We start from the raw sequence: 27441 nt of genomic DNA, 5'->3' as shown, positions 1-27441 counted from the left end.
TTTTACCATCATTAATACTGATGTATTTTGGGATGCGTTTTGCCCGATTTTTTTGTGCCTTTCAAAACATAATGAAAACGCATTATGTAAATGTGGTCTGACACTATACAGCTAATACTCCCATGTAGACCCCAGTCCGAGCAATGTCAGTGGTATATGGGGTCCACAGAATACAATATATAAGATGGTTATAGAACACGTCATCACACTACATGGTGGTCACACACAGTGTGGGCGCCACATACACTGCGGTATTATTATGTGTTCCCTTCTCTGCAGCGTCGCCATCACTAGCTATAGCACACAACTAGCCGACCCCGCCCACCGCTGCTAGACCCGCCCCATTCCGGTCCCGCACACGTGTACGTAACCCCGCCCTCAGGACGCCTCAGTCCCGCCCCTGTGCGTGACGTCGGGCAGGCTGCGGTTGGCGCGCAGGGTACAGAATGGCGGCGGTGCTGGAGTTGTTGCTGCAGGAGCGGGTGACGGCGGACGCAGTGCTGCGCTGGGTGACGCACACAACGCAGGTACAGCGCCCCGCACAGGCCTTGGCCGGCAGCTGCCCGGAGAGCACTGTGGTGCGGCTGACTGGACGGAGGCTCACCTCTGCTTCATGCCCCATTACTTTACCTGGACCAAGTGAAGGGTGAATGCCTGCTGGTGTAGCCCACTACACAGACTGGCATGCGGGCACTGATCCAGGAGCACCTGTAATAACATAACCATCTATCGCCCATGTCATACACAGAAGCCGCGTTCACACTTTGCGCTTAAAATGCGTTTGTGGAATGTAAAACAATCACATCGGGGAGCAGTGACTCCTAAACGCAAATGTGTTGAGACTGAAACGCAGCGTTCAGGAAGTAGCAACATGTGTCTTGCTATATTTAGGCTGTGTTCACATGTTCGGTTTCAGATGCAGTTTTTGATGTCCATATCATAACCCGAGCTGTTGTGTGTAGCAGTCACTACAGGATAAGCCCTATAGCCAGTGCTGGTTGTGGCTGGTTTGCAGGGAATAAGATGCAGATCTCCTCCAGGCCCTACAACCATCGGCAGGGTAACCTCTCCGCTATGAATGTCCCATCCTGATATCGTTACAATAAAAATCCCTTTTGTGGAAGAACAGTATTTATAGACCCGCCATTCCAGTGTGACAGCAGTGAGGTTACATACACCCTGCAATCCAACGTGCAGGGAAAAGGTGGATTTCTTCCGTTAAAGGGGTATAAGGGGTCTAACTTGCTGATCGGTGGGGGTCTCCGTGATGACACCTCCACAGATCACAAGAACGGGAGTATGGTGTACACTGGGCTCTCCCCGTGATGAGCTCCATAGAGATGAACGGGGCAGCGCGGCCGGTTACTCCGCTCGTTTTGGAGAGTGATGGGGGTACATTGTACAGGGGGGGGGTTCTTGTGATCTGTGGGGGTCTCATCATTCAGCAAGTTTGGCCCTATCCCTTTTTTTTTGGGAAAACCCCTTTAAGGGCTGTTACACATGGACTATGCATCTTCTGTGTAACAGGCTGACAACACTGCAGGAACTGGATTCCTTGTATCATATTGATATATGATGCAAGGAATCCCTGATTCTCCACTAAACAGCAGCACTGACCCTGTGGACAAAAAGTATTGGTGCTGCTATTTCGACTCCTGGCATCATATATCACTATGATGTGCGGGGTCCTGCCATCTGCACTGTGCTTGTAGCCTAAAAAGGGCCGTATATTTATATATGGTCCAGATTTCTTCATATATGGTACAAGGAATGTGATGTACTCTCTTCAAGGCCTTGTGGGACATGTTTCTCCCTCCTGCATAGCTTCAAAGTACGAAACTGAGTTCTGTCTATATGAAGTCTACTATTTTAATAACTTTGCTAGAAAATAAATTCATATCCAGAACAGTATAAGTACCGGTAGTTATTCAGCAAAACTGGAATACACAGGGTGTATAGGCGCAGGATGATTATCCTGGTGGCCAGAGAAATAAATTGTACTCTATAGATCTTTTTATCAAACATAGAGAAGTTAAATAGAATTAAAGTAGATAATGAGAAAATAAATAATAACTGTGAAGCTGATTTCTGCTAAAGACACAACTAACTTTGATGCAAGGACACAAGTACATTTGGGCTGTGGTTCTTATAGTGGATTGTAGACTGCAAAATGTATTGGGCTTTCGTATACCACAAGACGAGCCAAAGTGTCCATTGGATGCCTTCTCCTGGTATGGTTAGCCTGCCCGTCCTATCCTAGACAAGCAAAACCTCAGATGTTACTGTATTATTACTAGATTGCAGTTCTATATGACCAGAGAAATACATGGGCCTGTGTGCTCGCTGATGTCAGCATTGTAACTAGTTTGTTACATTCTATAACTTGGCTTCAATGTTTCTTTGTAGGAGCGTCATGTTGACCCCACTCTTTCCTCACTTCACCTGCTGAGGAAAGACTTTGTCCCCTTTCTGCTCAATTTTCTACGGGAACAGACCAGTCAGATTCTGAGTAATGGGCCGTCTACCCCTGCAAAGACCCCAACCTCGAAGACGACTGCAAAAGCTGTGAGAGCTGTCAGCCAAAAAACCATCCCAGAGAAGAGGATCAACAACTCACCGGGACATCGGGGAAGTCGCATTCAGCTTTTTGCACAAACCCCTAATAGCTCATGTGCTTCAGATTCATTCGTTCTGTCCCCAAACTCTGCATCCAGTGACCAATCTTTTATGACAAGGTCAAATTTGAGTAGAACCACTTTTCAGACTAGTCCTAACTCAAGTTTCAGTCCTTCTCAAAACCACACCGAAAAGCGTTCAGCCCAAAAAGCAAGTCTTGGAAACTTTTTGGTGTTCACACCGGAAACACATGGACCGAGACGAGGCAAGAAAAAGAACAATGCGTCTAATCGTCACGTCTCCAAAGACTTAAGCAGACGCTCCTTAGAAGATGAGGTGCAAGGAGAGAACAGTCTGTGGAGTATGCAAAAGTCAGGTAGTGCCAACACGATATCCCCGCCTACAGGTGCCCAAATAAATCTCAACAACTTGGAAGAATTTCCTCCTATGGGTGCTGCCTCTGAGTCTGCAAGGTAAGAAAATAATGGACCAGGAACAAGTGGATGATCATCTGCTTCTGGTTCTTTGGCCCCGAGGCCTTGTGGTGTCCAGCCCATCTCCCTGCTCCTATGTTGTCGTAGTTAGGAGCATTAGTACAGGGTACTGTGATATTCACCTTTACCCATTCCCTGAAGAAGCAGCAGTTCTCTTTTCTACTCCTTTGTACACGACACAGAAGCCGGCAGAAGCGACTATGTCATCACACTGTGTCTGCCAGCTTCAGAGTCAGGTACAGCCGCTGCACAGAGGAGAAGAAGGCTGCTGATGCTCTAGGGGAGTGAGGAAAGGTGAGTAAATGCTTTTCTTTTTCAAACCACAAAATGAAGCAGGGAGGATGGATGGTGTTTTGAATGGAGGGGAATTACATGGGGAGGGGGCTATTATAACATCTCCTTTTCTGTAGCCCACTCAATATAATGTCCATTTTCTGTGGCCTATTCTGTTACTTTTGACTAATATGCGGGCACTGTGGCTATTTGGGGTACTGACACTGTTGGCTAATGGTTGACACTATGACTGTTCACTAAAAGGGGTATTGTGACTAATGGCTGCTGTGTGGGAATACTGTGACTATTGGCTACTATAGGGGCACATGTATCATAAGTCTGGCTTTTTCTGTATGTTTAAATTAAAGAAAATTATATTCAGTACGGTTTACTTAGTTGAAGAGTATATGCATACATTTCAAAAAGCAAGGTAAAACATTCTTGTCAATAATGACCGTATACATCATAAGGGCAATGCGACACACAGGACACAACAACAGTTAATGTGGATGGGTAGCCCTCGCATGCAGTGACCGCACTTCATACCCCACCCATACATAAAGACCAACTCTATCACCAGCCTGAAACCGTACATTATATAAGAGTGAAAATGGAACCAAATATAGATGTCACATATTAGTGCATTCATAACACATAATGAAATTAAAGAAAAAGGCAAGCCAAAAGTTGGATACATGTCCCCCTTTGTGTAGCTTTGGGGTTGCGCTCAAATGGCTGATTGTAACGATGAGACTGTATAAATTACATTTGGCCCTTTTAAGGCAACCGCAAGGTTGTTGTAGCCCCCAGTGACAATGAGTCGGACACTCCTGCTATATAGGAGTATATTGCATGCAGTGTTGCAGAGTAATAGGAAGGTGATGTTTCACATATGTTTACGTGTTACAAAATGACATGTCTGTTGCAGCCATGTTTCTTCTTGCTGAGTTAAAGGGAAGCTACCACCACGATTCTACCTATAAAGGTAGAACGGGTGGTAGGTGGATGAATGGGACGTGAGGATAGCCCTTTTTGGGCTAATCCTCACGTCCCGGCTATTCTTTACTAAACTTTGCTTGTATATGCAAATTTTGTTAAGGGATTCTGGGGCGTGGAGTAGCTGGACATGAGGCTACTAGTCGCAGCTACTCCACGCCCCAGTAGCCTCGTTCCTCCGCCTACCATGTAATCTTCGGTGCGCAGCTCCTCGTAGCTGCGCGCCCTCGTCCGAGTGCCCGGCGTTCTGCGCAGTAGCGCCGGCCTCGGAGCTACGGCCACGCACCCGCAGGCCTGCCTTCTGCGCAGGCGCAGAACGCCGGGTACTCGGTACATGTCCGGTTACTCCACACCCCAGTAGCCGCTTAACAAAATTTGCATATACAAGCAATAAAGTTTACTAAAGCATAGCCGGGACGTGAGGATTAGCCCAAAAAGGGCTATCCTCGCGTCCCATTCATCCACCTACCACCCGTTCTACCTTTATAGGTAGAATCGTGGTGGTAGGTGCCCTTTAACAAGGATTTTCCAATTCAGTTATATAATTTCTAAATTAACATTTAAGTTTTCTACATTATTCAGTAAATCAAAACCATCACGAAGGATCAATCCGACTCCAATCCAGGATGTGCATTCCAAGTCCCGGCTATGTTTTACCTCCACGCCACTTGGCCCTTCCAGTATGGGGCAGAGTCGCACAGGAATGGACGTGTTTACCAGTGTTCAGGAAGGCGCTTCCCCCCCTTTTTCCGGAAGTTTACATGAAGAGAGAGAAATTTTGCGCAAAGAAAGGTATTTGCTATGAAAGAAGCTGGACTGGTAAAAATTATTTAATTTGCAGGACTCCATGTAACTTCACATTTTTTGTAGGTCCAAACTATTGCAGCAAAACTCTTCTCCGGTCATCTTAGATCCCGTCACCCCTACTAAACAGATGTTCAGCAGAAACACAGGGGCAGCCGGAGATATTTTGTCCTTTGCCGATCCTGACAAAGTGTCTAGTAAGAAGTATCTGAAGGTCCTTGCTGAGCTTTATTCTGCTTGCATTACAGGTACTCTTTTCTCAACATCTTAAAGTGTCTTCCTCTGTTATTTGTGTAGACTTAGGGTTTAATCCTTTCACAGACATTTATGGTATTTTCACTTTATATGTAATAAATATCTCATAGATAAGAGTCCTACCGCCTGGGACAATGCATCTATCTTTTGCAGTACTGAATTAACAGGTGAAATAGAGTAGGGTCCATATAAAACATTGAATTACTTGGTTATATAATTGGCAGCTAGGCAGCCAACTGATGGCTAAACAAGGTATCTAAGCTATCAGCTTTCGCACCCAGTCAACCATTACCCACTGTATTTATAGGGCTCCATCCAGCACACACATTTTCATTCATTTATTGTTTCCAGATTATGCATCAGAATTGATGCTGACCCCTAAAAACAGAATCCTGACTTCACAATGAACCATCCCCTTTAATCATAGCACATATACTTCCCTCTTCTTATATTACTAATACTTATTTCTTCCTTAGAAAATCTAGTGCCAAATATATTCTTGGAGTTCTTTTTTGTCCTGCAACTCCTCACCTCCAGGGGCCCGTCAGGTACAGATGACAGGGACTGTGAGCTGGAGATCAAGCGTGGTATTAAAGGTAAGTGACTGCGCTCAAGTGTATTCTGGGTATCATTTGCAACTAATTTGTCGTAGTTATTCTGGATTTTTGTTTTGGGCTGAAGTACCTCTAAGTTGTGGCTTGAAGATAAGCACCTACTATTAGTTGGTCTAGTTTTCTGCACCACAGTATTAAATTTTCTTGGGCACCCTCTATTTTATGCTAGACCCCACCCCCTATTTATTAAAGACATGCCCCCTCTTCGGGGAGTAGGAAAACTGCCTAAAATGGTCTAAACGTTAAATGTGGTGCACGCCATTTTAATTGCAAATTATTAGTTTGATTAGATTTATATATATCCCCCAATGCATATTTCATCATATTAGTAAATTATTTAGGGAATACTTGTAACTTAGTTGAAATGGCTTTTCTATTGTCTAGTCGATAAGATGTATCCTTTTTCTTCATGCTATGTACAGTACAGACCAAAAATGTGGACACACCTTCTCATTCAAAGAGTTTTCTGTATTTTCATGACTTTAAAAATTGTAGATTCACACTGAAGGCATCAAAACTCTTTGAATGAGAAGGTGTGTCCAAACTTTTGGTCTGTACTGTATATCCAACTAAAAATATTTTCTTGCATTATTTTTCAGATGCTGTAGAACATAAACTTTTTCACAGTGTGCACAATTGTGTCTATTTTGCTGTGCTGCTCCTGGATTTCCAGTTTAAGTAAGTGACCAGCTGCATACTCTGTGTTACATAACATAGAATTTTTTAAGCTTTAGGCTATATTCACACTGCCGTTGCCCGCCCGTACCGTAGCGGGCAACGGCAGTGTACGAGGAGAGGAGGAGGAGGTGAGCGCAGCTCACCCCCGCCCCTCTCCATAGCAACCTATGGCGCACGGCGCCGTATTACGGGAAAAGATAGGACAGGTCCTATCTTTTTCCCGGGTACGGAACGGTACGGTGCCGTGCGCCCATAGAAGTTTATGGGGGACGTATATCGGCCGTATATACGGCGGCCGTATATACGTCCCCCATACGTTCGTGTGAATATAGCCTTAGTTATTAAAGGAGTTTTCTCATGAACACCACCTATCCAAAAAAAAACCTCAACACCAATTTAGAACATATATACATGAATTCTTACAGATCCAATAATCTCTGTGACCAAGATTATGGGATCTGTACAGTATATATGTTCTAAATTGGGTCAGTTGTCTGAATACTTCTGTGTCCATTATGTTCAGAGCAGGCTTATTCTAAGAAGGGATCGTCCTTGTGTTTCCAGCTTGTAAGGGAAATGAGGCAATTCTTGTAATGTAAAAAGAAAGCAAAATGTACTGTATTTTGTGTTTTTTTTATATATGTAGCAAGCGTAGTACAGGTTGTTTTGTGAATGCATAATGGTAACTGACTGTTTTTGTAGGGTTATTTCACTTTTGGATAAGAGCACCTTAAAGCTTCTGGCAGAAAATGAACGTATTGGGGCGTTTTCTCCTAAATTGCAAGAGCGACTTTTAGAAGCATACAGGACCAGTACGGGAAAGGTAAATATATTATTGAACTAAGTGATATTCCAATTTTATGAAATTTCAGCATATTGCAAGGATCTGCCATCACTCTTTGAATGGTAGCTGAGTGATCTTCAGGGTAATGATGGTTTGCAATGCTGATTTTACGCTATATTGCCTTCTCTGTTCTACATCTACAGTGGCATTCTGAGCACCTGACTGTACGGCAAGCTGCTGTAAATGGGGCACAGGGTTAGTCTAGGTTCACACTTTTTTTGTGAGCATGTTCAGCTGCCAACATACATAAATGTCTCCATAGACATATACTGTCAGATGGAGGCCAAAAGAGTATCCTTCTGACCTGCTCCTGATTAGTATTCGTTACTATCCTGATTAAGATTCATATATTGTATGGCATTGCATTCTGTGTATGTTTTATTCTGTAAGCTGACCTGACTTTGGGACAAAAATTGTCAAAATGTTCAGCTTTCCATGACTTAATACATCTTTACCAATGCCGTACATTAAAACATAAATCTTCACTCTCATTTTTCAGGTATCTCTTTTGCTTCCATCAACTCTGCACTCAGTATCTTTCCAGCCAGAGACTGATAACCGTTCCAATTTTCCAAGTGATCGATCATTCCATATCTTCAAAAAACAGAGGTAATTTTTTTTTTCATGCACTTATCAATAATAACATTAATAATTTTACTCATCCATCTGAGTTGTGGATTTCCCTGTGTTTTGAGTAGTTTAACGTGTTTATACAAAGAAGATCTAGATCCGGTATATAACAGAGGTTACCTTTGTTACAGATGCAATGCACTTCATTTTCTTTTTCATTATATACATTAATATTTCAGGGATATATTCTATGAGCTGCTACGCGAGTGGGAAGATTGCCACGGAAAGACAGACTGGGACTTTGAACGTGGTCTGGGCAATAAGATAAGGTATAGTGTATAGATCGTTCCATTGTCCTTGCCTGAGCACCCCTCTGCATATCCACTAGTAATCTCCAGTGCAGGTCTTCTTACCTTAACAAAATCTTTAATAACTAGGGTTTTTATATTAGGGTGTTGATATGTTTTTGTTTTCTTTTAGGGCTATGATGTTCAACCTCTCTGTAGCCTGTAATCACAGCCATTTTGCAAGACTCTTTCAGAGGCAGCTTATTCAGGTAATGTAAACCTTCTGATTTAATGTTTAAATCATGTGGGGAATAAAAATTCCATTTTCCATAGCCTCGATCACAGAAGTTGAAAATATCTATTTGGCTAGCTGTACGCCATTATTTGCCGTTATGCAACTGTACCTTAAAGCAATTGCATTATCATGGATCTACCTAATAAGGTAGATCCGTTGGCATGTTCCTCTAGTCTAGCCCTATGCTTTTTTTTTTTTTTTTTTTTTTTTTATAGCTAAAACCGTAGTGCGCAAAACTCCGGCTCCTCAGACAACTGTGCGCTGAAGACTATGATAGAAGGGATCAAAAGAGGCTATTGGAGCAAGAAGTAGTTGTAATTCCCACTCCACGGCACAGCTACTCCACACCCCAGTAGCCTCTTAATAAAATTTGCATATCAAATAAAAGATTTATTAACTTCTGGGCACTATGATTTTAGCTAAAAAATAACCCAGCAGGCTACACTAGATTAGAGTAAGGAGGTAGGTTTCCTTTAAGGGGAGTTGTAACTTCAAGATCCTTGCCCTACAGTAAAGTGACTGTGTCCTTAAAGGGTTAAGTCAAGTGACCCATGTAGTGACATGTCAGCTGTACTGTTGACCAAATGGCACCAAATGTATCTAATTTAATCTTTTCAGATGTGCAAGGGACCCACTGGAGGAATGGGAGGTGCTGGTGATAATACTGACCAAGATGTTCTCAACATGCTTGGGTCAGATAACCTTAACAGGCTGAAGCGTCTACAGGAGAGATTTGTGGCTCCGCAGAGCGTTGGTGGCCCGTGTCCTCCTCCCTCCTTTCCTGGGTACCAGGAGTTCTTCAGAGACTTCATTCTCAGTGCTGGAAAGTAAGTTTTAGCTAATTTTTTATTTGGCAAACGGAGTTCTTTAGCTTCCCATATGTTACAAATGCCTAGGAATTGTAGCTGGTAAACGTGCACTTTCATATACATGAACATGAACAGGCTTTGCTGAACATTGGCATGTTAATTTCCATTATCAATAAGGGAAGTTTAAGTGTAATATTGTGTTTTGTATTTTATTGATTTTATACACAACCCAGTCAATTTTAGCCAGAGAAGTATAATGTTCCAGATAAGTGTGATGTGTCGGGGCCTTGTGCTAACCAGACTTTATTTTTCTGATGCAGCTACCAGTTTAATCAGCACCTAATGGATAGTCTGTGCCAGGAAATTCAGGAGCTGGATGCTAATTCCATTGTGGGACATGAGTCAACAGACGTGGAGTTAGATGTGGAAGAACAGGTAATGAATGATGCTGCTTTTTCTTTTAGAGCTGCCATAAAGGCAGGTTGTATGTATCGGTAAACTTTCTTCAGCTTGAGTGGATCAGAAAAATGGTCACTTTTCTTGTTCGTCCTTGAAGATTTTATTTTTAAAGTTTAAAGGCTTGTGAAAATCTGCATCATGATGTGAATTTGACGCAGAATTTTGCTTGAAATGATGTCAGATCAGGTGAAACAAAAGAGGTGAAAAACGCATGTAAATCCACATCAAAAAGCGCACCAGAAATAACACAAATCTATATCAAAACCCCACATGAATACATTGTGTATTTGATGCAGATTTGATTTTCTGCATGACAATTCACGACGTGTGCAGATACCTTAAAGGGGTTGCCCACTTTACCTCATGTTTTTATAACGTGTGGGGGGGCAGGATATTAGGTAATATAACAATATTCATCTATTAAAAGTTTAGCACCAGTTTCTTTATTTGTAAATTGAAGCCTCCTGTCTTTTACATTATCAGTCCCATCCATAAAAAGGCTGAAGATGGAGGGTCATGTGATCTCTATCTGTCTATGAACAATCACCCTGACAGGACCATAATCTTATAATCTCGATTACTATCATATGATGCTGGCAGGGTGAGTGTTCATGGACAGATAGAGATCACATTTTATGGACAGGAATGTCTGGCTGATGAGGTAAAATATGGGAGGCTTCACTTTACATCGTCAAGAAAGCGGAGCAGAACTTTTGGTGTATATTGGTAATTGCCTAATATCCTGCCAATATCATGGCATACATAATGCTGTTGTTCATAAGTTCCCCCATTTATATACAGCTACCTAGAGAGTTGTTATTTCTGTGGAGGGGTTAAAGAGGTTAAAAATGTAGCCTCCCCTTGTCACATTCTGTTAACTACAGGTTTGTAACATTTCTTCTTTCATAACCTGTTTTTAGGATGAAAAAGTACGCTTTGCCTCAATTCTTCTGACTCTACGTCTTTTGGCAAAATTCCTTGGGTTTGTGACTTTCTTACCCTATAGAAGCACGGAATCTCTCTCCAGTGAATTATTGGAATCTGCCATCTCTTTACGGAATCAGGTAATAGGTTTGGAGATGTGATACCTTTTAATGGCTAACTGAAATGTAACATGTTACAAGTGAGCTTTTGGGACATCTTACCTTTTAATGGTTAACTGAAATATATCACAATCTCAAGAAGGTGACTTTATTTGACCTATCAAAAGCAACATGAATTTCTTCAACTGGCTAACACGATACAAAACTTTTTTTTTTCTTGTTTCTCTCCAGACCCTCCCTATGTTAGATGTGTTGCAGTTGCTGAGACGCTCCATACAGGACCATCGCACAGTGTTGACTGTTCCTTGGGCAGTAGAATATCTGTCATTGGTGGATTGTGTTGCCCCTCACATAGATTATTACCAAAAAGTGTTCTGCCTTTTACTCCATCTTTACAGGTGATTAGTACAGTAGTGTCAACTGGACCCATGATCTTTTTAAAGGGTTTTCCCACAAACACAAGTTAGGGCCTATTCACAGGATAGGGCCTCACTTGGCCGTCTGCTCCATTACCCTGACGGAGCGACGAGGGGTGGGACAGAGGTACGTGGGACTCCATTGGACCCCTTGTTTTCATGATCTGTGGGGGTCTCATCACTGAGACCCCCACTGATCAGTAAGTTAGGCCCTATCCTGTGGATGGGGCCTAACTTTTGTTTGTGGGAAAACCCTTTTAGGACTTTTTCACACATGATGATGATGTCTAGAACCATGTCTGCTGGGAACGCTGCACATTTTATTTATTCTGTAGGACAGGACTTTTTTCTAAATCATCACCGACATCAGTTTGGAAGTCTGTGTTTCACTGAGCTTCTTATAAAAAGACAAACATCTGTCCAAAAAAATGATTATTGCACCAGATTTCTATATGACTTTAATTGATTAGATCATTATACAATGACTTCTTTGTGTAGTTAGTGATGGTGATGTTAGAAGGTGATGATTAATGTCTTTGTTTTTGTGTTGTAAAGAAATAAATTAATCCTGACAGACGAGAAAGAGATGAGTTTCCTCAACAAGCTTCTGCTCCTTGCAGTTTTGGGCTGGCTTTTTCAGGTACCATATTTTACATCTGCACAGCATTGACTATGAGTCCATATGTACCACCCAGTGTATGTGACATTGCTTGGTTTCTTCTGGTTAAGGTGCCAACATTGCCTGAGGAATTGTTTTTCAACAGTGAAGCTGTCCAGGATGAGATTTCGGTGGAGTTGTTGGTTTCTGTACAGGGGCTGGTAAGTGTCTGCTGTGTTATATCACACTGTCATGTAGCTAATGATTTATATGTTATTTATGTTGGATTGAACAACCTGAATGACAATTGTATGGCTGCTGCCAACTCACCCTCATGTATTTCTCACCATTCACTTAGTATTATTTATTATTCATTCCAGTGGCGATTCATGTGTGTGCATTGTGGAATCTTAACACTTAACAAGTGTGTGAAAAGAGATATCTGCATATGTGACTTCAACTCTATTCACTTCTATGTAAGGACCATAGGAGTGAATAAAGCAGGAACTGTCACACATGCACACTTCCACTACATTTATTCAGGAGGCCCCCGTTCACATGATTTGTGGGGGCTCCGGTGGCTAGACACTGACCATCTGATACTTACCCCCTATTCTGTAGCTAGGCGTAAGTGGTGTTTGGAAAAATAACTTTATTTTTTCTCTGCAGCCACAAGAGTGTCCAAAATGTGTCTTGTAGCATCACCAATGTTTCCTGAGCTAGAGACTTGGTGTACTGACTTTTGTAGACTGGCCCCTCTTAGATGTATATATATACTCGAGTATAAGCCTAGTTTTTCAGCACAACAAAATGTGCTGAAACCCCAAACTCGGCTTATACTCGAGTAAAAAAAAATATAGGTTTTATCAGGTTTTTGTGGTAAAATTAGGGGCCTCGGCTTATACTTGGGTCGGCTTATACTCAAGTATATACGGTACATTCTTGTAACCATGCTCCTGTGCATCTAAAATTAACATAAGCAATTTTGCAGATCATCTTGATTAAAATAGTGCTGTCGTTTTGTGTCTAGCTCCCTGCACACACAAGTTGCAAAAACCAGCTGTGAAAAATGGACATTTACTGGCATTAGTTTATGATGAATCTTTATGAACTACATGGTCTATTAATGATGTGTAAAAGACAGTTCTGACCAGAACATCCTCTATTTTTTAATGGATATGTTAAAGGACATCTACCATCAGCTTACTGGGAACTAGGCTCCTCAGGACTTTTTATTATTACTCTATACGTTGCAATTGCGGATATATAGACTCCCACTATAATTTTTATAACTCTATATATTGCTGCAATCGCAGTGTATAGATTTACAATAAAAGAGGTCCTCAGGAGTTTCTTAGAAGGATACTTCCACCATCAGATGTCCTTTAAAGTAACGTCCGTGCATTAACTGCAGCCTGTGCTGTCCAGTCTAAAGACCGTATCTCCCATACACATGTATTGGTTGTGATGGTCACAGGTAATAAATTGATTAACAGTTTGTATTCTTTTTTTTATCAACCTTAGGACAATGTACCTTTGGTGGACCAACAACTGCTGTACAATTGTTGTCCTTATATTGGTAAGTATGTTTTTACTTACATAAGCTTGCAATACCGATTTTTACTATTAGGCTAATTTCTTTTTGCTTAGCGCCCGTTCTCTGTTAGATATTCGTTTATTTCCGTTAAAACTAGGAATGGAGCACACAGTAGAGGGACTATTCATTCCAGTGACTATACAGAGGTAATGTGTAATGGAAAGACTTGCACCTGTTCTGTGGGCTCCACCACTCCTGGTTTTGACTCGAAATAACTGAAGACCTTGTGGAGATGGGAACTTGCCCTGAATCCAAGTCCATGAAGCTGAATTTGACAGAATTTTCAGTCATTTTTTAATTCTGGTGTTATGGATGTCATGTTTGATCCTTCTTACACTGTGATCTTCTGCGTATCGTACCTTTACTGTACAAAGAGACCTTTGATTTGGACTTCAGCCAGCGTGCTATCATGTTGACTAGGATGACAGGAGGTGGGTTTAGATGGCTGGGATGGTAGTTGTGTTACATGAGAGTTTCATCTAACACAAATAGTGGGGGAGCTTCTTACTTACCTATTATCATAGCACTGTACATGTACGCATTGCACTAATGGGGGCAACATTGTTTATATACATTGCAGGTCTCCAAATGTCATATACTGATTTTTTTGTGATAGATACAGATTTGTTTTTCTTCTGCAGGAGAACTGAAAAAGCTTCTTGTTTCTTTTGTGGCTGGTTGTGGAGCAAAGAATGGCGGCTTTATTAGAAAAATAACTCCCACTGCCGCAGAACCCCTGATGCCAAAGCCAACGCTTTCACAAAAAAAACTTCAGGTAAATGATTTGATTTTATTTTAATAAAAACATCCACAATAGGTTGATATTATCAGTAAATTGGAATAAACTCCATTGTAGCAGAATCCCAGCCAGGTTTATATTGTGAACGCTTTGAGCAATCTGTGGGAAAGGTACATCACGGATGAGTTGATAACTTTTATAGTTTTGTATGTTGTTTATTCACTTACAGGCAGAACTGGAACAAGCATTCTTCCATAACCAGCCTCCATCTCTACGCAGATCTGTTGAGTTTGTGGCTGAACGTATTGGATCTAATTGTGTCAAACACATCAAGTAAGAGTTTGTAGTCCATATCACAGATAAGCTTGTTTACTCCAAGATGCATCTCATTTTGTAGGGTTAATCTTCAGAATTCTGTGATCAGTTTCTTAATGTATTTTTTTCTCATACAGAGCTCTAAGGCTCAGTTCACATCAACATAGTAACGGAACTTGATGTAATAAAAAGTCTGTTGGTTTTAATAAACTTTTAATGGCTTCCGTTACAGTATGTAATGACATCTTTTAGTGCTTCTGTTACCTTAGCAGAAAACTTCCATGTCAAATAATATACGTGTTACAAACTCTCTATAGTGCAGTACTGGGATCATATATAAGGGTAGTAAGCTTTAAAAATGGGTGTCCTGTATAGAAAGTCTATTCTCTGAGGGTGCGGTCACACGTGGCATCCATTTTCAAACGCATCACAACAGCTGAGGAGAGGAGATTTGCCTAATTACATTTCCGTCCACATTGTAGTGACACCACGTGTGATTGCACATTTTGGTTTCTTGTATAAATGGCAACATTAAGATAAGCCTCAATATTTTCTCTCCATTAATTTCAGGGCAACTCTGGTGGCAGATCTTGTGAAACAAGCAGAAGCCATCCTGAAGGACAAGGTGACAGAGGACTCTATAGAAAACAGCAAGCTCCTGGAAAGTGTGTGTGTCCAGCTCTGCGAAGATGGGCGGCAGGCTCTGCACAGAGGCCAAGAGTGAGCACTTAACATCTCTTCCTTTTCTCAGGTTTTTTTTTTCTATTTGGTCTCCGTGCACACGACCATATGGGGTCGTTGATACAGCCGCTTAATATGCGTCTGTATTACGGCACCTATAGTGTCTCCCTGTGACAGGCGGCCGCACCACACGTATAGGACACGTGGTTGATCATCTTTAAATCAAGAGGGGAGGGGGTGAGAAGGGCTCACTCTCCTTCCCTTCTCCATCCAACATGAGGCCTTACAATTCATTTTATTTTTACATATTCTAATGCAGGGGTGGCCATTTCATTTTCCCAAGGGGCCTCATGAGAAATTGGAATAGTTATAGAGGGCTTGACAATATACTTAAGGCTACATTCACACGATGTATGCCCGCCGTACCACTCCGCCGTATGTATGGCTGCACCAAGGTATTATGGGGAAAAATAGGACATGTCCTATCTTTTTCCTGACTACGGATTGGTAGGCTCTGCATGTGTGCTGCACCGTTCCGCTCCCGTGGGGCGCCGTGAGCCCATTGCCGTATATGAGGGTCGTATATATGCCGTATATACGTTCGTGTGAATATAGCCTAACTCAGTTCTAACTAATACCAATACACTGTTTGCAGTATAGATTTTATGCGTACATTAACAAAAACTGTAAATAAAACATGGTATATAATACAATGATTCAATGAAAATATGGAGGACCTAATTTTATCCTTCTTTTATGATGGGTAGGAGAGGTCACATTTTTCCATGAGCTCAGGGGGTGCTCAGGTTTGCTGTAATGTATTGTTTCATGTATAATGTCATGTAAATTGTACTGTTTTCAGTTGCGTGAGACCCTGCTCAGCCACTAGAATCTACAGACTTCTGTGTACTTGGCTGTTCTAATTGCAGGTCCCCAATGATCTCAAGGATAGATAATAATTATTAAAATTCTATAAACAGTGTATTGGCTCTGACGTTCATTGTTGGTAGGGAAGTTGAGTAGTTGAACATTTACAGACCTTTTATGTAAACCAGAATATCTTTATCGGGTGTTGGCAGTTGCCAGCGTCCAGGTAGAAATCTATTGAAACGCTCCAATAATCATTTTTATATTAGTTTCTAAAGTTCTTCTCTTCCCTCTGTGTTCCTGCACTCCCCTACGCTGATGTTTGACCTCAACATGGCAATTTGGAATCTTAGATAACATTCTAAAATGACATAAATAAGTCTTTATTTATATTTTTGCTATTTGTCAGATCTTGTTTCCAGATTGACTGTGTGTTACTTCAGTGTCTAGATATTATTTTATGCAAATGACCCCATTTTACATTCGCCCTCCCTATGTAGATACTGCGAGAAGAAGGCCCCGGATGCTGTCAGAACTCTGTTACCTGAGGAGACATCTGCATGTGTAGGTGGATTTATATTTACTATTATGTAATGTTTCCCATCAGCTTCTCATCTACTGAAGTAAAATGAAATTATGAAGGGGATACAAATATTGACCAAATTGCTTTTCAGCCACCGCTATTCAGTTAGATCAGAAATTCTGCCAAATGTGCTTCTTTCTCTACTTATCTACATCTTTATCCCCAATTTCTTTAATCTTCGATTTCTGCTTTTGTAGTGACACAATCTAACACTTCACATAGGAGAAACATATATGATTCATTTTCAGGTTATAGCAGGGTACAGACACATGAACCTTCTTGTTGCCGGATGATTGTTATATATTTGCAAATACATTTCATGCATCAGAACCAAGACAAATGGTTGCATAGAAAGTCCTAGCGTTTAACCAGATATTTTATATTTTTACCTGGAATCTGTAATTCACAACCATTCTTACCTTCTGCCTTTTAGGTTCTGCGTAGCGCAGAAGAAATTGCTGTGTCTTTGGCTATAGAGAAGGCCTGCACGTGGCTGAATACAAACATCTCAGGTAGAGACAGCAGCATTGATACTAGATGACGTTATATTTGTGGTTATTTCTGTTATCAGTGTTTTGTAACATTATATATTACAGCATTAATCAGAAGGGAAGTGAAGGCTACATTCAATCACATAGTAAAATCACAGACTATGGTATCTTCAGTGGAAGGAATGGCTGCGAAGAAGGGGTGTCGGGAAGGCTGTGATCACAGAGTAACCCTGCCTTCTAAGCTTCTTATAGAAGTAAAGGTCAGTGCGGTTTTTTGTTTGTGATATTGACCTGTCACAAAGAACTGGTACAAATAATACTACTGAGCCTTGTATGTATTCATTATATGAAGACTGAACTGCCTAAATGATTCAGTTGTCTCTTTAACCTAAGAACGTGGTGTCTGCTGCACAGCAAAAGCTTTTCATTGTCCTCAGAGTTCCCCTTTATGTACAGAGAATTTACCAGTTATTATAGAATATGTATATAATGTATATAATGTAATTATATATAATGTAATTTCATTATAGTTATTAAATACAGATACACTCGCTCAAGGTGCACAAATTGGCTAAATCATGGAAATAATAGCATGTTATTTGTTCTTTAGGAAATCCTGTGCATTGCTCTTGGGCCACGTGGCAATGAAGAAGGCGTAGACATTGCAGATCTGACAGGTTTTGTAGATCGTCTGTCTGAAGCTCTGAATTGCAGAAAGGTACAATTCATTGTATTTGTAACATCAGTCATTACTAGAGGGTTATTGTAGGATGAAAGAGTGGTGACATAGCAGACACGTGTTGGAAGATTTATCATATGCTGTTGCTTGTACATCGGTGTATGATTAAGCCACGAAGGGTACATCAAGAGACCTAGAGCCAAAACTATGTCAGTTAAGACCTGGCATAGTTTTCCGTAAAAATAAGCATTCACTGGTGAATGTTCCCTGTGCCCACCCACTCCATCAGTGGCTGCTCCCCTCCATGCCCACATGACGTGGAGGTGGCGTAGTTGCCGGAACAATCGCAATTTCTTGCATTACACAACAAATTGTGATTATATCAGTGTTTCTGCACCAAACAAACTGGTGTAGAAGCACTGATAAATCACACCCATATTCCCTATGCACGGGATGGAGAATAAGCACTGGGGACCTAATTTCGGGAAGCATAAGCAGAGGGAACAAGATCACTTATGCTCTGACCTTTCAAGAATGGGAATCCAAAACCCTAATACTTGTCTACCAATCTCTGGTACCTGTTCTCAAAGTGACAAACCAATTGAAGGCATGGATAAGATAAGCCCTTCAGGCAGAAGATTTGGAGGGCAGAATTAAAGCGTAAAAGAACCTAAAAGGCTGTAAACAAATACCCTGTAAGGAGTCACCAGGGGTGAGAAGAGTTACTTTACGTTGTTGTCTCATGGCTAAATAGAGGTCCTATAGTCCAGATACATCATTATAAGGCCGTGTGGCAGCTGCTGAAGCTAGCTAATACTATGACCTACCTGTCCCCTGCAACACTATTTAGGCAGTTATTTTTCTGTATAATTCACTAAATTCTCGTAATTATAACAAGGCATAAATCTCTTACAATATGGGGAGATTGGTTTATACCAGGTATTGTGGTAAGTAACTGGTAAAGTTTTCTTGTTTCTTTAGTTTTTGTATTTTATTCTGTATTAATGCGCATTTCTCTTGCCAGTATCTCACTACAACCACAGAGCACCATCTTGCAAAATGTACTGTGGAATTGGCTTCACTTCTAGGTAAGAAGGGAGAATGGGTTTCAAGGTCACTTAATAAATGGTTTGCACAAACCTTCCTAAAAATCCTGTTCTTTCTCTCCAGTGTGTGGTCTAGTGCCATTGCTGGTTGTTACGTCTTCAGAATCAGATCCTCTGCAGGAGCGAAGCAGGAAGCTCGAAGAAACCAAGCGTGTCCTGACGTCTTTACTGACAGTCTGGGTGAAGGACTTCAGGGTCTCAGTACCTGTACATCTAATGTTTAGTCACAGAATGCTCACCAACATTCAACATCTTCAAAGATGCAGGGTAAGATTGATGGGAGTTTGATTGAATTATTGGTTCTATATATTGATTTTGAAGGGGTTGTCTGGAGAACTTAAATACTTCTCACAGGACTCACTGTTATCAGTACCCATCTTCCATCCCACTAGTCCACTACCTTTCTTTGCCCATGATGTCCTTTACAGGGCAATATCTGCTAAAATTAGAGACACATGCCCCGCGAGGCTGAAGGTGTCAGACATGTGACCTATAGACCTAGGCCACAAGTTGAGATAATGTATTTTGTGTGCATAACTATTTTTTATGTAATGAATGAGGCACATGTAAATAATTAGCACTGATGGAAAGTGATAGTATTGCAGAATATTATATACAACATGAAAAATTTGCATGAATGTGTGTTCTTTTAATGCAGTGGGAGCTGTTCTTTTTCATGATACAACAGCTAGCAGGGAAAGGGCTCCTCCATCACGCTGATGTCTGCAAGCTACAGGAATGCCACTGGACTTCAGTAAGTAATAATATATGATGCAAGTGTCCAGATATTTTCCAGCACCTTAGCAGTTAAAAGTAATTAATTTTAATCATTGCTTAAACTGCCTTGTGTGGTGGCTGACATGCAGTTTTAAAGGTATTCCTCAATGTTGCATGCAAAATTGTGCAGCTTTTCGGTGTCACAGTGGGGCGGGGCTTTGGATGTATGTGGTTGCTGAATTGTCTGGTCATGTTTGTACAGTTAATGTTATTGCTGCTTAATGCCGACGAATGCGTACAGGCCAGTTTGTTGGTCTATTCCCATTGACTGCACCCATTACACAGGGCAGGAGATAAATATAATGCAAAGACTGCCTCCGAACTGCAGCCTCGATACTGTAGTGTAACAGTACCGGTGCGGGAGACAGGGAGTCATTGCATAATATTTCTCTATAATGCAAAATCTTCTGTGCAATACAAGGTGTGCTGTCCATGGGATTGGACCAGCGTACGGGTCTGTTTCCTCGGTCCTAGATCTGTTCAAGAGCTTCAAAGTGCACTAATTCAGAGGCCATGTTTCTCAGGCCTGTCATATGTATACACCGGAGCGGTATTAGATACTTTCTAATATGGATGAATGTTGACTTATATTCCTGCTTCTCTTTAGGATTTGTTGGTGGAGATGGATGGATTACTCCTCGGATCACAATCTCTTATAAGGAAACCTGATGAAGTGAAGGACTGTTCATGTGTACATGTGCCACACACAGTGACTGGAATCATAGCACCCAGCTAGTCCCGGGATCAGAACCATACATGTTTATTTCATTGCTGCTGCTTTATGTGTAAGGTCCACACCTGCAGCTATCGCACAGTGACGCCAAGCTGTAAGCACAACGTTATGCAGAGTTTATATTTATCTATTAATATTTTCTAGAGCCAAATGTCTGTATTTCTATGGAAATGGCAGTGACTTTAGTGGATCTGCATCCTATCATGTGATGGAAGTATTCCTCAGTCACTAGTCGAGTTACCTTGTTTTAAAGGGATTGTTGGACTGAAAATAGTCTAAATGCAATAAAAAAAAGATAATTTACCATTTACAGATTAACCTTTGCAGTGCCCCAGCTGTTATTATCCAATGATGATGTCCCTCAATTACATTGTCACTGCTTCTGCTATTCACTGACCTCAGGAGTAACCTGTATGTCAAAAAGCAGGTAACTGCTGAGACCGCTGGTTATATACTGTTGGTCACCTGGTCTATGATGAAGCCTCAGTGAGCTGAACCCAAATGGTATGTCGCCAGAGATTGGGCTGCTGGCAGGGGGAGGGCCTGTAAAGTGTTCTCATTAAATTATATGACTAATTCCTGGGGCAGTTGACAAGTTCACTTTTAGTCCTTCAATAATGGAATAATTCCCAATACAGGCAGTCCCCAAGTTACGTACAAGATTCTATAGGTTTGTTCTTAAGTTGAATTTGTATGCAAGTCAGAACTCTATATTTTATAATTGTAGCTCCAGTCAAAAAATTTTTGATCTCTGTTACAATTGGATTTTATAACTTCTGGGTTGTCATAAGAACCAGGATTAAATCTTAATTATAGACACCTGTGATAACTGTTTTATAGCTGTTCATTGTAGCCTAAGGCTAAAGTACAGGATATTACCAATATCCAGAGGTCCGTTTGTAATCAGGGGTTGTATATAAGTTGGGTGTTCTTAAGTCGGGGACCGCCTGTAATTGGGGTTTTTAGCCTCCATCAAAGAGTTTTAATTACTGTCACAGTAACTTGCACTTTTAGGAAAGACTTTTTTAGACGACTGTAACTTGTCACATTGTGCGCACTCTGTGTTATAAGACTTCTGTAATTTCTATTACGTGACCTTTGTTGTTACATAAGAGACTTGTGACCCCATTTTATTTATTTTTTTACACCAAGGGACACTTACTCATAGATCCAGGCACCGTGACTGTGGTAATCTTCTTATATTTCCTAGCCATATCCTTCTTTCTAAAATCAACTTTTAAAATTATGCTATTTTTTACTGGTTATTATAATGAGCAGAGCAGGTCTGCCCTTACACTTCTTGCTGCTTAATTACACAGGCAGATGGAGGAGGGTGAGACATGTTCTACTCATTGTACACTGCAGCACGGAGGGGCTCTGGAAACACCCACCAGAGACCCTAAGGCTCATTAGCATAATTTATTGAAATAAATATTGATTTTTAGAAGGAAGGAGGTCATGGATAACAATTCTAAGAAGATTACCAGTCACAGAGCCTGGATGTATGAGTTAGTGCTCCTGGTTTATCATGATGGAGTTTGATGGTAGGTGAATGATGAAAACCCTCCTCACCAAGTTCTGCTCAAAGTTTACCTCTATCATCAATACCTGCTTATGTTACATGTGTGCAGGTCATATTTCTATTTATGATGATGGATGTCAAAGTATAGTAATTTTTTGTACAGCTTTTAACATACGGTGTTATTGCTTCAGATGGAAAGTACAGGTAGTGTCCTGTATAAGAAGTGCAGGGGCTGTAAATGTTTGGAATGGCTTATACGTTTTGCAGGATTTTGTCCTTAAGAACACAGGTTCATTTTTATCATTTCACCCCAATGTGATATCAGCCAATGTAGGTTCTATGCCTCATGCACATGAATGGAGGCTCGCTTACATCCACCACTGACTGCTAATTATGCACATTCACAGTCCAGTGAGGCCGCACTATGATCGAGCCAGGTGGCCGTGCCACAAATGATAGAGCTGGTCCTATTCCTGCCCATATTGCAGCGCGACCGCCCGGCTCTAACATGTTCCACAAAGATTCCCTAGTTTGTGGCCCTTTTCAGCACACAATTGTATCATAAGAAACTGGTAACTGTGTTTCTCTAGTTATCCAGTTGTGCCAAAAAAAATTCTAGATGTCATCCATTGAAGGTGTATGCACATAGTAAACCTTGTGCTGGTAAATTGCTTGGATATTACTACAATTACCGTGGTTATTACAGGTTCACCCTGGTAATAAATGGATATTTGCATGTGATTTCCCTGGCAGGATAGGATTTACAGAATTCTCTTATTTGTGCCTGGATTTAGTGAATACTCTATCCACATGTCTTCTCTACAAGTGTCCCCCATGTTGTACAAATACTGCCTCCCTTTGGCAACTGTCTGACCATCACTTGCAGATGCAACCAGTGGACAGCTGTGGGGCTGCTTTAGTAAAAAAAAAGCCACCATATTGTTGGATCGTGGACAGTGCCTTTAAGAATATTCTCTGCTGGATCAGAGATTTTGGATGTCGGACTTAAGCTTTCCATACAGGTACCATGATATAAAGATCAGGAGGAGACTGATGTATTGCAAATGTTTTGTATTTTTTACATCATTCTGATACAGGAATCGAATACAAATGTTCATTCATTGCAAGCAAATATGTAAATATAAATAACTTAGATTGTAAACATATAAAACTGTATACATTTATATAAAAATAAACTATTTTCACTGTACAGAAAATTGTATCCTTCACTGTTCTCACAGGAGCGTCCACATCTGCAGCAAGTCGCTTTACATTTATTAACACCGTCATCTTGTACAATGTTACTCTATACCAGGACATGCTAGGAGTAGTAGTTCCGAACAACTGGAAGGCTTGATTCTAAGTTATGGGAAACTACATTACATAATAGTATGTAAGTAATAGGCATGTAACAGGATGCTACATTACCCGGCCTTCTCGCTGTGTCCCAACAATAAACATGCAGGTCTCTTTGTCACGTCTGTACTTGCATAGACCTAAAAGTCATTGACAAAATTTACACAGAGAAATGATTATAGTGCAGGAGCGTGCACACAGGATAAGACTGTGCGGCCGATCATTTCTGTGTTCCTAGGCTCCTATAATCCCATATGGGTCTCCTAGTGCACAGATAGCAGCATCTTACAGCACTGACCACTGCTGCTATTATACACAATCTAACAAGCCCAAACCCCTGTCTATTACAGGCAGAGACTTGTACATCCCGGGCCAAAAAAGAGTCTACCATGAATAAAATGTGACTGCATTACCATCGTCCAAAAGGAGGTTTTTTTCCTGCAAACACTTATTCCATATCCATAAGATCACTGGGAAAATGCCTTTTAATGGAATTGAACTCTGTTTCAGTAAGTAGACTTCTTTCCATCAACGTATATATTACGGCTGTCCCTATAGGAGAAATCCCTCAAGGTAGATTAATGTCCTGTCTAGTTGTCCGTGCACTACAGATGGTGCTTTTCAGTTGTCAAAAAGGCCTGGGCTGCCTACCGTTATATGAGTACAACTTACCTACATCTTCATCACAGTATTTTTCGTTTACAATTAACATTGGGCCTCATGTAGTAAAAACTATAGTCCAATCTGTTCTTGCACATCACATATAATAATTCGCATTGTATTACTGTAATGTTATCTTACATGTGAAATCCTGCTCTATATTAATGCATAGAAAATGAATGTGTGGAACAGTACTTGAGCCTCTCACCGCCTGTGCCTACATAAATAATACATTCAAGTCAATCCTTGGCCTTCCACAGGTAAGTGCAGTGGTTCTATGATACATATCACCTGCTGGGTGGTAGATAGTCATACAATGGGCGGAATGTGCATAGAACATTCAGTGCATGTTCAATCTCTCCTTACATATTAGCACATGTAAAGCAAGCAATCCTCCCATGTATCACCCCAGCCATTGCTGGACCTACACATGTGCCTACTCCTGCCATACAAAGCAGACCAGAAGTGTAGGGTGCCTGATGCTCTGGGTCACTACTACACATGCAGTGCTGTAAAGCTGGAAGTATTCACTAGTACCATTTTATCTTAAATGGTCATATTTCTGTGCATGTACTAGTGTTTGACAGATATACATCTGTAATTGCTGCTTACAGTATCTTTAGTCTTATTGGAAATATAGAAATGTACCTTTGTTCACAGTGCAGCTTTACATATCAAAGTCCTCAAATTAGATACATTGGTTCTTCTACGATGTAAAGTGTTTATGATCTATAATCTGTCTATAATCCCCCATGACCAGGGGTTCTCCCCCTACAGTAGCCAATGCAGCTGGTATATAGTGGAAATGCTCCTAGCGGTGCTTATTAGGTTCACTGTATCACACTGTGATGATACAATATCCTTCATAGATTACAAGTTTTCTTCTGCTAGTTAAAAGCAGAGAATCACCATATAACAATCCGTCCTCTTCAATGTCGTGTGGCTTCTTATAAGATGCCTGGTTTGTGCCAGTACAGTAAAAATTTTCTGTGTTTTCGCAAAAGAAAATTATGGCAAAAACACCACCTCAAAAGCCAGAGCCAGCAAATAAACTTGTATCCAGGCTGCAGGAAAGCTGCATTGTTTAGCTGATCCCAAAGCTTCAAGTCACACAATAAATACCCAATACCATACTGAAAGAAATAGCGGGAATGATCCTTAGTAGTGGTGCCTTGTGCCATAGGATGAATCTATATTATCTTATAATATGATATATATGCAGGTCTGACTCACAACCTTCTGATGCTACATAATATATTGTGACACAGTAATATAGCAATACACGTACAATCCTGGTAGCTGTAACCTCCTCCTCCGGATTACCTACACAGGTAACTGGCTAAGTTTGCAATGACCAGAGGCTGACGCTTACTGATCACGCTGAGAAGCCTGGAAGGGATAGCTGGCGCTCCGAGATCAACCTGGAAAGGAAAAGAAGATCCCAGTATAAGTGATAGCGTCATATGTAGTCCTTGCTGCTTCCATTTGCATCTAGGGTCTGCTGGTTTCTTAAGAAGTGGAGTGTTTGGAGTCACATGTGATATCAATGTCCTATTCTAATACTTGTCCTAGAGCTTGTTCTCCCTCCTTTAGCCCTATACAGCGCTGGCAGCCATTCCTACCTGTATCATGTATATGACTCTTGTGACTGCTTCCCCATTGATGGTATCCGGCTGTAGAATCCATGCGCTGGGAAGGAGCTCTCCTCGTACAGTGTCTTTATTAGGACGTGGCATAGACTCATTGTACACAGATTGGAAGCACAAGCTGTAACACTTCTCCTAGGAGCAGGAAACACACGTTATACACAATAGAATAAGTGATGTCTGTAACATCTAACTATGAGCATTGTATGAATAGAGCGAATGTCCTCTACATTCTGCAGCATCGGCAGGGAGCAGATGTGGCTCTACTAACATCCTTTCCCTAATGTAGTAAAGTACAGTCCCTGACATGGGTGATATAAACTAAGAGCAGAATCCGGTGCTAAATGTTGAGGACAAAATCTAATGACCTGTATATTGGTGGTTGTCACAGACTGTAAGCTCTTACCATCAGGGCCCTCCCTCATATTATTCCATAGGACTAATGCATTAGTAATAATAATTACTCATATAGCGCCAACAGATTCCGCAGCGCTGCACAGAGCTATATTTGTATTTGTCCCCTAAGATTTGTAAAGCTCTGCAGAATTTGACGGTGTTAAATATATTATTATTATCATCATCATCATCAGTAGGTTCTACTCACCTGCTTATATTCTACAGCCATACAGCAGAAGTCCCTGGGTTGTTTTAGGTAGCAAAGTGACGTGTCAGTCATTACATGAACTAAGGGAGAGAAAACATAGTTTAAAATTGGTAGAACCTTAAAAAGTTTTTGTGTGTGTGTGTGTGTGGGGGGCAGAATATTAGGAAATTTACCATTATACATCTATTAATAGTTCTGTTCCGCTTTCTTGATATGTAAAGTGAAGCCTCCTGTCTCCTACCTCATCAGCCAGAGATTCCTGTCCATAAAATGGCCGCAGATGGAGGGTCATGTGATCTATAACCGTCAATGAGCAATCACCCTACCAGGTCCTTAACCCCATAGCGCAATAAGACGTACCCTTACGTCTTACTGCGCATGGGGGAGTATGAAGAGGGCTCACAGGCTGAGCCCTCTTCATACTCACCGGGCATTTGCTTCATAATGAAGCAAACGCCCGTCGCTAACACCCGCGATCGGTGCTTGCACCGATCGCGGGTGTTAACCCTTTGATTGCCGCCGGCAAAGCTGCCGGCGGCATTAAAGAGCCGGCGGCGCATGGGCGCCGCCATCTTGGCTCCGATCGTCACTCCCCGTGACGTCACCGGGGAGCGGCGATCCGTTGCCATGACAGCCTGGGATCACACAAAGATCCCAGACTGTCATGATCGAGGCTATCTATTATAATGTGCGATCTGCACATTATAATAGATGGTATGCAAAATCCCCATATACTGCCATACTGTAGTATGGCAGTATATGGTAGGATCAATCAGACAACCTAGGGTTAAAGTACCCTAGGGAGTCTGTAAAATAGTAAAAAAAATAAATAAAAAAAAGTAAAAAAAAAAAAATTATATTAAAAAAACATAAAAATTCAAATCACCCCCCTTTCCCTAGAACTGATATAAATATAAATAAACAGTAAAAATCATAAACACAATAGGTATCGCCGTGTCCGAAAATGCCCGATCTATCAAAATATAATAACCGTTTTTCACTGCGTTAAACCGCGTAGCGGAAAATAGCGCCCG

At 41.2% G+C, this 27441-nt stretch overlaps 2 protein-coding genes across 3 annotated transcripts in view; one reads left to right on the top strand and one right to left on the bottom strand.

The window, feature by feature from the left end:
* Positions 1 to 371: 371 nt before the first annotated feature.
* On the top strand, positions 372 to 20918 carry CDAN1 (codanin 1). Its single transcript, XM_072115646.1, has 28 exons — positions 372 to 527; positions 2407 to 3089; positions 4962 to 5171; positions 5250 to 5431; positions 5915 to 6034; positions 6652 to 6730; positions 7433 to 7553; positions 8074 to 8183; positions 8384 to 8473; positions 8625 to 8700; positions 9345 to 9553; positions 9856 to 9970; positions 10915 to 11058; positions 11269 to 11435; positions 12009 to 12093; positions 12183 to 12272; positions 13576 to 13630; positions 14290 to 14423; positions 14617 to 14720; positions 15273 to 15422; positions 16751 to 16814; positions 17267 to 17345; positions 17430 to 17584; positions 17935 to 18042; positions 19028 to 19091; positions 19174 to 19376; positions 19768 to 19863; positions 20494 to 20918. The coding sequence occupies exons 1-28, from the start codon at positions 447 to 449 to the stop codon at positions 20620 to 20622; spliced, it is 3903 nt and encodes a 1300-aa protein (XP_071971747.1). The 5' UTR covers positions 372 to 446; the 3' UTR covers positions 20623 to 20918.
* A 1492-nt stretch (positions 20919 to 22410) lies between these two features.
* STARD9 (StAR related lipid transfer domain containing 9) overlaps positions 22411 to 27441 on the bottom strand; it is a 100886-nt gene continuing 95855 nt past the window's right edge. For both annotated transcript variants that reach the window (XM_072115644.1, XM_072115645.1), the window contains 3 exons: positions 26408 to 26487; positions 25780 to 25938; positions 22411 to 25578 (listed from right to left, as the gene is read on the bottom strand). In XM_072115644.1, the coding sequence (XP_071971745.1) occupies positions 25477 to 25578; positions 25780 to 25938; positions 26408 to 26487 (341 nt within the window). In that variant the 3' untranslated portion in view covers positions 22411 to 25476. The remainder of the gene's footprint in view (positions 25579 to 25779; positions 25939 to 26407; positions 26488 to 27441) is intronic.

The sequence above is a fragment of the Engystomops pustulosus genome, chromosome 7 (genome assembly GCF_040894005.1).
Source record: "Engystomops pustulosus chromosome 7, aEngPut4.maternal, whole genome shotgun sequence".
Lineage (NCBI taxonomy): Eukaryota > Metazoa > Chordata > Amphibia > Anura > Leptodactylidae > Engystomops > Engystomops pustulosus.
This window is presented reverse-complemented; position numbering and strand designations above follow the sequence as displayed.